This window comes from Centroberyx affinis, unplaced genomic scaffold (assembly GCF_046629955.1).
Source record: "Centroberyx affinis isolate AG114_WGS23_722 - 3 ecotype Tasmania unplaced genomic scaffold, CSIRO-AGI_Caff_v1 ptg001486l_1, whole genome shotgun sequence".
NCBI lineage: Eukaryota > Metazoa > Chordata > Actinopteri > Beryciformes > Berycidae > Centroberyx > Centroberyx affinis.
This window is the reverse complement of record NW_027279952.1, coordinates 277,287-290,490: the sequence shown is the minus strand read 5'-3', so window position 1 is coordinate 290,490 and position 13,204 is coordinate 277,287. Positions and strand designations below refer to the sequence as shown.

Sequence of the window (13,204 nt, the reverse complement as noted above, 5' to 3'; positions counted from 1 at the left end):
ATTTGGCCACATGGAGGCATTGCAATCCAAGAGAGAGGCAAATCTGCATATAATACTATTAGAAAATGGTTCCAGGCATTGCCTTTACTGATTTTTAGTGCTCAAGTGGATATTTACTGTAAATGCATGTAATTACTGACAGTTTGCTATCTAGGTTGAGCAGATACATTTCCATGAATCCACGAATAGAATAATCCATGGTTTTGTAACCTGTGTGCACATTATCCATGTTTCCACTAGAGGTCCTTCTAGACCAGACCTGTTTCTATGCTGTTTAGTTTCATAATCATTCTACTTACATAAACTCATTAGTGAGATGTTTCTAGTTTGAAAATGTTGTAGGGGGTTTTACAGGCCAGTGTGATGTTATGATTTCATAAACTACATCACATTGTGTTGTATTTAGGGCTTTGTGCCACTGTAATGCATATAGTCAGTGAAAACCAGTAGGCCTACTTTCATCTATTTTCTGCTCTCTTGCCTCAGGTCACCATTTTCATCATCTTCAACCTCTAAAGCAGCTTGTAAAAATTCAAATCAATATGGCGGAATCCTCAATTGGATATCACTGTGTTAACATATCACTGTGTAATAAACATACAATTGCTGTCATTAATTAATAATTTAAGACAAGATTTAACAGATTTTAACAAGCCTTAAAGTTGTTTTGCTGCATCAGCCACATTTTCCCTACACCTGTCTTGTATCTAATTTTTTGATTTCGCTGTGATCTTAAAGGAATAGTTCTGTCAATTCTGAAAATTCTGTCATCATCTCCTCCCCCTCATGCCAGTTGAAACACAGGTGAAGTTTGTCCATATAACACACAGGGAGGCTGCCAGCACAACTCCATAGCAGCCTTCTCCAAAACAACTGAAGTCAGTGGGGACCTGTTCTTCAGAGTTCCAAAAAGACCTACAGTATATTTACACCATCATTTAGTGCAAATCTTAACTACAGCTGATTGATTTGCAACAAATCATGGTGTATAGGTCTTTCTATTCACAGTGTGATTGTTTGGCTGTTTTTGTTTTGGAACTCTAAAGAACAGGTCCCCATTGACTTCAGTTGTTTTGGAGAAGGCTGCTATGAAGTTGTGCTGGCAGCCTCCCTGTGTGTTATATGGACTAACAAATTTCACCTGTGTTTCATTTGGCATGAGGGTGAGCAGATGATGACAGAATTTTCATTTTTGGGTGAACTATTCCTTTAACACCAGGTCCAATTCTTTCAACATAATTTCCATGGTGTTTCACATGTGTTGCTTATTTCAACAAGAATTTTGTTTTGTGTGAGCATCATAATGTGTGTTCTCACCTATATGCATAATCCTATGATCCTCATATATGACACACAATATAATCCAGTAATACCAGTTAAAATGGCAAACAGGCGTCGTGCTCCTGTTCCGGGCCTTAATATGGTATCTGTGTGTGTGTGTGTGTGTGTGTGTGTGTGTGTGTGTGTGTGTGGAGAGGCCTGTTCCTCCAGCAGAGCGGGAGGTGAGACAACAGAAAGCCTGAGTGAGAGATGAAGCGCCACAGGAGCGGGACTGCCAGCTTTCCTGCAGAGGCGGCGCAGGGCGCGGCCGCTCGCTGCCGGCTGGAGGCTGCCGCCTGCCGCCTGAGTTCTCCTCAGGAGGAAATCAATCCCGAGCCGAACTCACGTCTCCGCTGGGAGAATGACACACTGAGCACAGGCTTTAACAGACCCGCATGCACTTTCCAATGAGATAATAAGGACATTAGAGTGGAGGATGCTGATGAAGACCTGTAATAACCACCATCAACAACATGCTTTATACAACATCACATGCTTTATATACTGACTTGAAGCCATTAGTAATGTTTATCAGGAAGATGCTGAACCTTGTACCACCTAGTTTTGTCAGTTAAAACTGTTTAAGTAACCAAGACAAATGACTGTTTACTGTTAGTTCACATCCTGGATCTGGGTCTCAGCTCTGCTTCACAGCACCGGATACTTCCTTAATGTATCCCCCAAACACACACACACACACACACACAAAGATAATTGACTGTGGGCAATAACTCTGACTTTCACAACACTGTGTTTGATGGATGGCTTCACCCTCTGTGCCAGAGTCTTTGCTGCTCTCCATCACTTTATTGCTCAATTCTTTAGCGTCTGATCAACACTGAACATAATTTATGCCAGTAAAATAAGCGCAGTGGAGACATAAAACACAAGTCACAGCGTGCAGTAAAAGTAATGTCTTTTCCTGCAACAATACTTCTCTGCATGATGGATGTATCCTTTATTCTTGACTTTTGCGCACAAATTCTGCAACAGAATCTCCAATGAATAAGTGGCTCAATATCTAGGTCTCCCACCTTAGCCTACAGCAACATAGCTGAGGCTGCTGTCTAAGGTGAGGCTGAGTTTTCTGTGCTGCATAAAAGCAGATGTGTATTCTTCTTTCCTTCCTTCCATCATTTCATTTGCTGTGCCATGTTTTGGGGGAGAGGTGATGCAGGTTTACAAAGTGGGGCAGTGTCTATTGGCTGGACAAAGATTCTCCTCAAATCTCCTCGATGCAACATTAAACCAAACCTTTCATGCAATAAATAGTCTCCAGTAACTCCAGAATGTTTATTCTACCTATCAAGATCTTAACAATAGGTGGATTAGTGGAGAAATATAATCAACGTTTAGGAGTTGATCACATGGCAGCACTCTGGGTGGTCTAATAGGACTACAGCTATTAAACATATAATCTATCAGCCACCACTAGCAATGCTAAACATTCTATCAACCATTAGTTACAGTACAACCTGAATCGTGGTTGAATGGTTACACACAAAGGCTTTTGATGGAAACAGATATAACGGAGGAGCAAGTAATGTGTTGCACACAAAGGATTACCTGCAGAGGAGAGGTAGGTATGTGGTTTGGATGGTGGCCTGTTGCTGTCTGATTTCCATTAAGGGAAGAGATTGTCTTGTTATTTCTCTGGTGACAGAGTAACCACATGATAGCTGCACTTTACGGGATGCAGACGCAACAAAAGTGGATCATATTCGCATGTGAGGGTCATTGTTGAGTTTGTGAGTCAAAGCCCAGTTTGCAGTTTGTATTATCTTTGAATAATACACACACACACACACACACACACACCTTTAACTCCTCTGTCCAGTACTGTTGGTTAAACCTGTTCTGCCATGTGTGATGTTGTATCATCCAGTCATGTGTTCATATTTTCACAGTTGCATGGAGATGCACCCTGTGACTTGTGATGGAGGAATACTGTGTCAGTAATATTGTGTAATTATTGCACAGTTGTACCTGAAAGCAAAGCCTGTGCCCTTCAGCTTGGAGCTGTGAAACTGTCAAGGTGATGATGCAGATGAATACTGACGCAGGACAGACTGAGTCACATCATCAAAGGAAATGATTTACTTTAAGCTGCTGGCACCTACTGGAATACTCCCATTGATTAAATGACTCACAGTGTAAGTCCTCAATAGGCCACTGGCAAGTAAGCATTATTTAATACATGATACTTGATAACTTTATTCATACGCCAGTGTTTTGCAGCCAGTGACGCAAAAGATAAGCCTTGCATATTTTTATGCAGGTATGAATAGAAAGGCCTTTTCATGACATGATGTTTGAGCTGCTTGGTGAACAATAGGATCAGTGTAAGAGCAACTAACAGACAAACACAATGTGAGGAAAGAAATCTGCTACTGTTCCAAAGAAATCAGAGACACTTATGAGAAGTTCATCACAGTTATGTCACTGAAACCTGACTGTTTGGGTTTGAGATGATCAATTTGATCTTTACCTGATTCTATTGATCGTTTATGAACAAATTCCAACCCTTTAAGAAATAAATGGTGGATGATTCCAAGTGCTGGATACTGCAGTTGAATGTTTTGTTGCTATATTACAACAAATGTGTAAGAACATGATATAACCTGTGGTCTGGATCTGCCCTTACAAAAAATAAGTATTATAATTCTACAACAATTTTTTGAAGTATACTATGCAATATCACGGCAAACCTATGAACTATATACACTATAATATCCTAAAATAATATTAGGCCTATAATACCATAAAAGATTAAAAAATACCATTAAGTATGATAAGGTCACTATAAACTCACTATTGAGTATCACAGACACACTTATAGGAATATTATGGTGATTTTGTCCTAAGGAATCCCATCTGAGAAGATTTTTGTTGTCAGATATGACTTAGGACAGAATTATATCACTGTCTATACTGAACTGAGTGAAACCTCTGATTAAAAACAGCCATCCTTATACATTCTGTCATTTCTTGCTCTAGTGAATTAAATAATACTGTAGTTTAACTATACTACTCCCCATTTTATTGGCCTGGAACCCACCATCAAGGACCTGCAGGTTGCCGGACACTACTTTGGGGAACATAGCAAAGGTACGCCAAATTCCATTAAAATATGGTAATTTAAAGTGTCCTTGCATTTCGGCAAGTAGTACCTTGGAGAACATGACCTAAGACCCTTTACCAATCAATGGGAGCCAGTCTTCAGTTCGGCATACATTCAACACACCAAACAGCACTTATTCCAATAAAATTTCACCTTTTATGATTGGTTCGCCCTTCATTCCCACAAACGTCTTCCACCAAAATACATCTTGGTCGGTAGCGAGCGGTGTGAACCAAATCTAAAAGGTGATGTTAGTGAAATAAAGTGCTGCTTGGTGTGTTGGGTGTGTGCCGAATTGAAGAGTGGATCCTAACAATTCATAATAGATCTTAATTCATGTTTTACATGTAGTATAGATTACCGACGAGGAAAGCCACATTAGCTTGACAGATTTTTGAATGGACTTTGGCGTGACGTTCCCTCCACAGACAGAACGGGGCTAGTGAGGAAGCAGTGGTGTTGGAGAACACGCCCTGCCCACTCTGTATCCCATATCATGTGTAGCAGGCTGTCTAGCTGCTGTAGTCTGCAGAGAGACAGGCAGGCAGCCGGTAGGGCAGAACCGGGGGTCTGACAGGGAAGTATCCCAGCAGCCAGAGCCCAGGGGCGGCCGGTGGGAGGAGGCAGAGAGTCTGCAGCTGCCGCACAGCCTCGTTGACAGCCGCAAGAGCAGGGAGCCGCTATAAGCCCATGGTAGAGGTGAGAGGACTGATTTTTATTATTCTGAATGTCTGACGTGATGGTTATCAAGGTTTGAATTGTGGAATGCCGAGGTGTGCTGCTACCGGAGCATCTTTCATGGGTTTTGTCGGCTGTGGCCGGAGCCAACGGAGTGAGCATCTAGACGCCGGGGCTCAAAAGCTGAAAATATTTCCCAGCACACCCACTCGTTTGGGTTCGGAATATTGGTGTGTTTGTCGTTTCTTGCTATTAACACGCAGTATCTGTGTAGGAAGAGTGCATGTTGATTAGCATGAAGCTAGCCGTTCCCGACTGAAGGGGCGGCCAGCGGGGCAGTTCAGCCGCAATCAGCGTGGATGGAACAGCTGCGTCAAGCTAGCTGGAGTTAGCACGCACAATACAGGAAGTAAGGCATGTGGCCTTCAAGGTAAAAGCCTAAAATTGACAAGGCCAAAAGAACAGAATTGCATTTACATTTTAGGCAGTTAAAGGATGCCTTCATCTAAAATGACTTACAATGAGTGCACTGGTAAAACCAAAAACAAGGTAGCCTGTATGTCCTGCATGTATGATTCTGTCGCCCTTTGGGCCAGTAAGCAAAAATGAAAATGCTTACGGGAAAACTGCTTTTCCAGACACCCAAGATGGTGGGAATTCCAATATAGCATATAGTGAGCAAGGGTAGCTAGCTAGATATCTTGGGCCATTCAGTGTAATTATGAAATTGTTTGAATGCAGTGGTGAGCTGCATCATGCACCCACGTTTTGTCAAAAGTGATGTTTGAGAGGTCATGTATGAAGAATGAATAAATTAATGAACAGAGGCTAGTAGGCATTCCTCCAAATTGTCTGGAATATAATTTGTAATTAAATTTTCATTTGAGTAGCCTATGTATGAGCTCTTGCATGAATCTATGAATATATGCTGTAGAAAGTAAGGTTAGATAGATATCAGTTTTCCAACAGAAATATCAGCCAGTCAATGTCGTCCACCTCCTATATCAGAGAGGTCAGGATATGATTTGCCTCAACAGCTTCAGGCCTCCCTCATCCTGTCTTAAAGACCTGCCACTTTCAAGGATTTAATTTGTAACTTTAGGGGGAACACTGAGTAGGCCTACATGTAATTGTTTGGCATGGAAATGGTCAAATTCCAAGATATAGTAGGCCTATCAGCTATCAAAAGTTTATGACAAAAATATCACTATTGGCCTTCAAAAACCCATAGGCCTATTGGTCAAACTCATAGGTCAAACCATATCAGAAATGACATTTTTGGAAAGTAACATCAATCACATTTTTATCTACTACAGATTCAACCTATAAATACATTTATTTTGCCTTTGGTACCCTTTCTTCTTAAAAAAAAAAAAAAAAAAAGTCCCCACAAATATGAATCAATAGTTTTATTTTGAAAAGCGTGAGCGGAAGTGGTATTAAACCAGTGACGCTGCTTTATGGAGAATGTTGTTCGGGATCTGTGAAAATATTCATCTCGGTAAATTATGGCCAAACCGCAGCAGCGACAAACAGCTGAGGCTGTTTAAAATAAACATCTGTGCTGATTCCGTATTTACACAGCGGGAACCCGGGAAGCTCCGCACCATCGTTTTCACTGTGCAGTGGTTTCCCATGTGTGGAGGCGGGTTCATTGAATTACCTCTTGGTGGTGTGGTCTTGTACAGCGGTCTGAATGAGATGTGATATGTGGAAATGAGACGATGGAGCGCCACTGGATTCTCCTGACCGTCGGAGTGCAACAGCGGCACGTAGAGTTTAGGCCTTGGCTGTTGTTTCTGTGAAGGGAGTCGAGGCCCCCCACATAGACCACACTTACAATTTGGTAAGATTTTTCTCCCAGGGACTCCCATCTGAGAAGATTTGTGTTGTTAGACATGATTGAGTGCAGAACTATCCAACTGTTTCTACTGTAGACAGGGAAATAACAGCTGGGGAGAATTGAACTGTCATTCCTATATCATTCCCTCACTGCCTTATCCTCTTATTAAAATTAAAGTGGTGCTCATTTTGCTGGAAGACACCCCCCACCCACCCCTCAAGGGCTGCCTGGGGGTCCCCGAACCCCACTTTGGGAACCGCTGGCCTGGCCTACTGTACTGTCTGCATGCTGTCCACTCATTGTGTCCTGTGTACTGCTGTCGCCCAATGATACAACATTACAAGTGCTCATTGTTTCATTCGGCTGTAGTGGTACATTAAAGAAAAACAAAACGCTCCCATTGTGTTAGAGGCCCGGCTGCATCCCTCATCATCTGTTATGTGACCTTATTTAGGCATAGGTCAATGCATTGGTGAGAGAGGGACAATGTGTGCTTCTTTACATGGTATATCAAGTATAACCACCCATCAGTCTATATACTATTGACTGTATATGGAAGTGGGAGTGAAGTATACTTCCCTCCTCAAATACCACCATTCCTCTGTTATGAAGAGTAAGCCTAATCTGAAATGTCAGTATCATATGGTGCAAACTATGAGCGGATTTTCCTCTGGGAAGGTGTTCCGACGTTCCGGCGCCTTATCCTTATCCTAAACGTTGCTCGTCATCAGTTTAAAACGAGGATGCGGCGGAGTGATGGAAGTGTCTTGGCGGTGATTTCTGAATCAGGGTCACCAAAAGGCCTCTAATTATTATCAGGAGATGACCTATATGTTGTTTTTAGATAAGTGTTAGGTAAGTGTCGTAATGTGCGCGTGCACGTCCGTGAATGTGTGCTCATTTGTGTATTAATAGCGCCGCTAAGTCTGATCAGAATTGCTGGCGGCCTGATAGCATTGTATTCCTAACTAAAGTCACACGTATAGCTGTTGCTGTAGCGCATGAGGTGGCACTGGAATTTTTTTAAACATTCGAAGTTGATGTCAAAAGTTGCTGCCGTTTGATTTCCTAATATTAACAAAGCATTGGGCAAGCCTGACCTAGAGGCTCAGTTTCCTTTTTTTTTATCTTCCAGGGTCATAACTTTCTTTCGCTATTCTTTCTTTCTTTCTCTGATGTCTACAGTGTCTTGTCCTCTCTGTTGCCTCTCCTCCTTCCTCTCTTTCCTCTCACATGGCAGTGAGGCAGAGCCACATTGTCTCTCTCTCTCTTCTTCATCCCACCATTCTTTCTACCTCCACATGTACTGTGCTTCCTCTCTCTCTCTCTGTCTCTCTCTCGCTGCAGCTCTCGAGCAGGGCATCATAAATCTTTTAGCAAATGTGTTTTTGCTCTTTCCAATCCTCCTCCTCTCCTCCACGCACTTCCATACCGCAGAGAGCAGTATGGCAACTGCCGAGGCATGATGGGAGAGCAGCATGGGAGCGCCAGGCATCAGCATCCGTCTCCAGTTCAGCTTTCATCCTTTCTTCTCTCCTTTTCATCTGGGTGTCGACTGCTTCAGCTGCTTGGGAAGGCCGTGATATAAAGAAAGGGTGTGAGGTGACTGCAACATGCTTCCTCTAGAGCGTTTTGCCAGTGGATCAACCGCCACCACAAGCATGTAAATCTCTCAGCAGCTCAGTGTTGTCAGTTAGGGCAGGTATGGGGTGAGTGGGGAAAGTGAAATGCCACATTGAGCACCTTTTGCTGTGTTTTTCATGTAAACAGTCTACATTCTTAGCATTTGCAGCTGACTTACTGTGGGGAATCCAAGGAATGATGCTCTTTCTAAGCAGATGCCACTTTGTAGCTTTAAAGATCAACATATCATCACCTTTTAAAATTCTCGCCGAGATATTTAAGGCGATGGGTGGGAAATGTCATCAAGAGGTGTCGCCAAGGTAAAAACTTTGACTGGAGGCTAAATGCAGTGCAGTGTCAGGAATAGAGTGCTCAGTGGCCATTAGGAGAATGAATAATGCAGACCAATGTAAAGAGGAGAAGTAATGTCACGGTGCTTCCTGTGATTAGCCCAGTGGGAGGAAATACTGGCGATTTAATGGTTTTTGTGCAGAACCAACGAGAAAGAATCATCTGATGTTTTTAGGAAGTTTTCTCTATTTGTGTTCTTTTTAAAATAGTCATGTATTATTTTCACGCTCATAGCAATGTTCTCTCCAGCCTCAAGCTCTTCCTTGATTGCTTGTACCGTCGTCTCACCACCAGCACGGTTCTGTTTGTTGGGATTTACCTTGTACTCGTGCCAGACTTGCCAGTGAGAGAGTTGGCATAGGGCTAAAGGCCCTCAACATAAATCACTGTAAATGTCTCATGATGAAGAAATGGATGCCAACACATAAATGATAAATGCCGCGATTCAGGAGCAAAGCATCGATGAATAGCCTTGTAAAGTGAATGGCGAATATAAAAGAGAAGCCTTTAATGGAAACGACCCTGCTGAATGGGAGGGGAAGGCTAAAACTAGCACACAGTGTGAGGTGTTGGCTGTGCCATTTCTTCAGCACCAGGCCCAGTCGGGCGGTAAGGAAAGGAATGGTGTCCCTGCACCTGCGGCTGGTCGTCCCTCATGGGAGGCCCCAGATAGGCCTGCAGCAGCATTTAGTGCCATGGGAGTGGATGGAGAGGATGAGTAGGAGAAAGGGGCCAGGGCACCGTGAGGGAGGGGGCCTGTAGGTCCCAAAGCCACCCGAGGGTTAATGGTAGGGCTGGGTGATAATATCGTATAATATAGGTATCATGATGTGAGACTAGATATTGTGTGTTGTCTGGGAAGTGTTACTTCTTACTGGTCTTTAAGGCTGCATTACAGTAAAGTGATACAATTTTCTGAAGAGTAAAATGAACAATGATTGGCTTTAACTGCTCATCATATCCACATTACTTATTACTGACTACTAATGATCATTACTAATTTTAAAAATGTTCCCGTGTGTAAATATCTTATGAAAGCACAAATACTCATTCCCAAAATAGCGTCACATTATCGATGTTGAGGTATTCGGTCTAAAATATCACCCAGTTTTAGTACATGGTCCTCTAAGGAAAGTCATATTCTGTTATGATTGGGCTAAATGTGTCAAGATATTATCCGCTAAGTTGAAGGCTCAGGCAGATGCTGTAAATCAACATGTCACCTTGCTCCAGGGGCCTCTTGGTTGTTAATAACCAAAGGGATACTGTAGAAGAGGGTGAGCATGGGTGCCTGACATTGAACCCCGCAAGGACATGGGTGCTCGGTTAACAGCACGTCATCCGAGGGTAATTGAGAGGATTTAGAGGTGCTGTCTGGCAGCGACTCCTCGGTGTGACGAGATGGAGCCAATGACGACCACATAGCCTGGCTGGACACACACACACACATTAAGATAATGTCCTACAGGATGCAGATTATTGTTAACTGAATGTAACTGAAATAATTCCTTAAGTATTCTTTTACTATTGAGTCTTGTTTAAGCTTCCAGATGAAGGCAAGAGTTAGTTTTTGACCGTGTTCTGTATTTAGACCTTGCCAGTACAATAATTTTTCTCAGTTCAAGATGAGTGCCTTGGCGTCTCGTATCGTCCCAAGCTAAACATGGACTTCAAATGCTGATAGTACTGTACGGGAATTTTGAACGTTTCCTATTGACACTAATTCCTGGTCCAGAACAGTCAATATTAGTTCACCCAAAGCTAGATTAGACTATATTTCTCTACCACTATTGGTTCATACTCAAGCCTGTTCGACCTTGTGCGCTGGTAGCTTGGGCGGAGGGAGAAAGTCACACCCTCTCTCTCTCTTTGTCTGTGCGTCGTCCGGTGGAAGTTCCCCACTGACGACAAATCAAACATGCGTCCTGGCTCATAAGTCGTTATGCAACATTCCTTTCATGGTTACTTTAATCTGAGTGGTTGAGTACGGTGGCCGAGACATGTCGAACAAACTGCATATCCAAAACGCTTTGCAAATTCGAAAAACACAAGCGCATTAACAGAAAACACAAATGCAAAAATCACAACACAAATGCAAAAGCCACAACACATTTACCACTACTTAATTTAATCACCAGGTAAGATAGTAAGTTGACTGAATAATTTCACTTCATATTTAAAAATTGGAAATACAGCTAGGCTATGATTTTCAGACTATATGCGCAACGCTGACACGACTTGTTATTAAAGTGGATTGTTGCTAAGTTAACTATCTTATGTTAGCTAACAAGTCAGTGAGATTTCACATTACTTTTGCACCCTGGACTGACAGTCAATATAGAGCAAACTATCCTGAGACCCTCACATGAACACAACTCATTTTAACATTCAGGTTATCTTACAAGAATATAACTAGATAAGTACTGGTAAGTTACTGACCAGTGACAAAATGCTGGCCACATTATAAGTGTACTTAGTCTCAGGGTCCCAAAGTTTCCACCCTTTTCTACCATGTACCACTGTCAGCACCTCTCTCCTTACAGCCTAGATCCCCATTTTTCTTCTCACCGGCTCCCTTATTTTACTCAGGAGCCCAAAAAACTGTAATTCATGGTTTTTAAGTTTGTTGGCTGTGAAGCCCACCACACAACAGCTTTTAGGCATGTTTAATTTGGGGATAATGGGAGGAATAATGACAATGATGTACATTCAGTCACACAAGGTGAATGGAAAGCGGTGCAGTGGTTTCCCCCGCGATGGGCGTGGCCTATTTTATGCACTGTCTCTATAAGAGACAGGAGTCATCTATTATTGAGTAATCGATCACCAAGTAGCTTATATGGAGTGCAGTGCAGGAAGCATGGGTTGCTGAGCCCTGGAAGTGACACTCCAATCCATCCAGCAAACTCCTCCACACTGACAAAATAATCTGTAAATTCAGTCAGACATTGTAAGACAGCTGACAAAGACGATCTTAAAGCTATTTCTTCCCCAAACTGTGCATTTGCACACAGTTTGGGAACTATTTTTGGCAGTGCAAGACACATTCTGTCAGCCATGTTACTCCTTTTTATATCCTGCCACTATGGTGCATGGTATGTGGGACATTGTCATGGTGGCATCTGTCTGTTTGTCTGTCAATAACTCAAGAACAATACATGATAGACACTTCATACTTACACCACAGGTTCCCATTATAGAGCAAATGATCTGATTAGATTTTGAAGCACATCATGGGATAAATTTGCACATAACAAGGAAAAACTACTTAGCTAGATACATAGTTCACCACACAGGTGTTATGTGAAGACAAGTATGTGTTGACATAGAAATATTTGCTAATTAATGCATGAATTGGCTTAATTAATGACCTCATTAGCAGAGCTGATCATGTTGAATATATCATGGTGATTATGGCGGGACATTAATGCCAGTGCCTCTTGTTATTAAGTTGATGTGTTGTGAGCCCCTGGTAAGTGTGACACCAAGAAATGTTTCATTTCTAAATACCAAGGCTCCTCAATGTGAGATGTAGAAATTTTGAATTGCACTAATAAGACTGTCCTCATCCATTTCTCCCTGGATGAACAAGACTCTCCATCACAGGTACTCAGGACTGAATTCACACACTGACTGAATGACTGGACTGGCAGAGCGCTCATGCCTGAGGCCATCGCACCATATAGTTGCTTATCAATGTACAAGTGAAATATACCCTTTTTCATTTTTTACTGACTGCATAGATGTCCTCTGTCACAACCTGGTGTGGTGTCTTTTTAAGGCAGTAAATGGATTGGTCCTGTGGGGCTAATTTGGAGTGATGTTTGTCTCAGACCCCATTAGGGATGTCGGTGGCAGGGTGGCCCAACCTGGCTGGCTCTGTCTGGCTCTGTCTGGGACTTTTGGATGAGCGCCCAGGCTCCTATGCATGGACAGTATGGCTGGCAGCCAAGGCCATGCACAGCTCCCTCTTATCCTTTTCAGTCCATTATTTCCCTGAGACCTGAAATATCACCTCACGCTTTCCTCTCACTTGCCTGCTGATTGGCCGACTCTTGTGCTTTCACAAGAGCTTATTGTGATTACATCCTCTACACAGGCGCCGCAGGGTGTCACAGTATTGGTTGGGTGCAGAGTGGGTGAAAGCAACCACTCCCTGGGCCGCTTTGAAGTGAACCTGGAGTGGTTTGTTTAAAGTGAGAATGCAGTCACATCAAAGACAGTAAAATAGCCCAGGGGATCATTTAATAAAGCCCATTAGCCAGTTT

General features: G+C 42.7%; 1 protein-coding gene across 2 annotated transcripts in view; it reads left to right on the top strand.

The window, feature by feature from the left end:
- The first annotated feature begins 4,979 nt into the window (after positions 1–4,979).
- LOC139650393 (fatty acyl-CoA reductase 1) overlaps positions 4,980–13,204 on the top strand; it is a 41,725-nt gene continuing 33,500 nt past the window's right edge. For both annotated transcript variants that reach the window (XM_071527045.1, XM_071527046.1), the window contains exon 1: positions 4,980–5,140. In XM_071527045.1, coding sequence (XP_071383146.1) covers positions 5,132–5,140 — 9 coding nt within the window. In that variant the 5' untranslated portion in view covers positions 4,980–5,131. The remainder of the gene's footprint in view (positions 5,141–13,204) is intronic.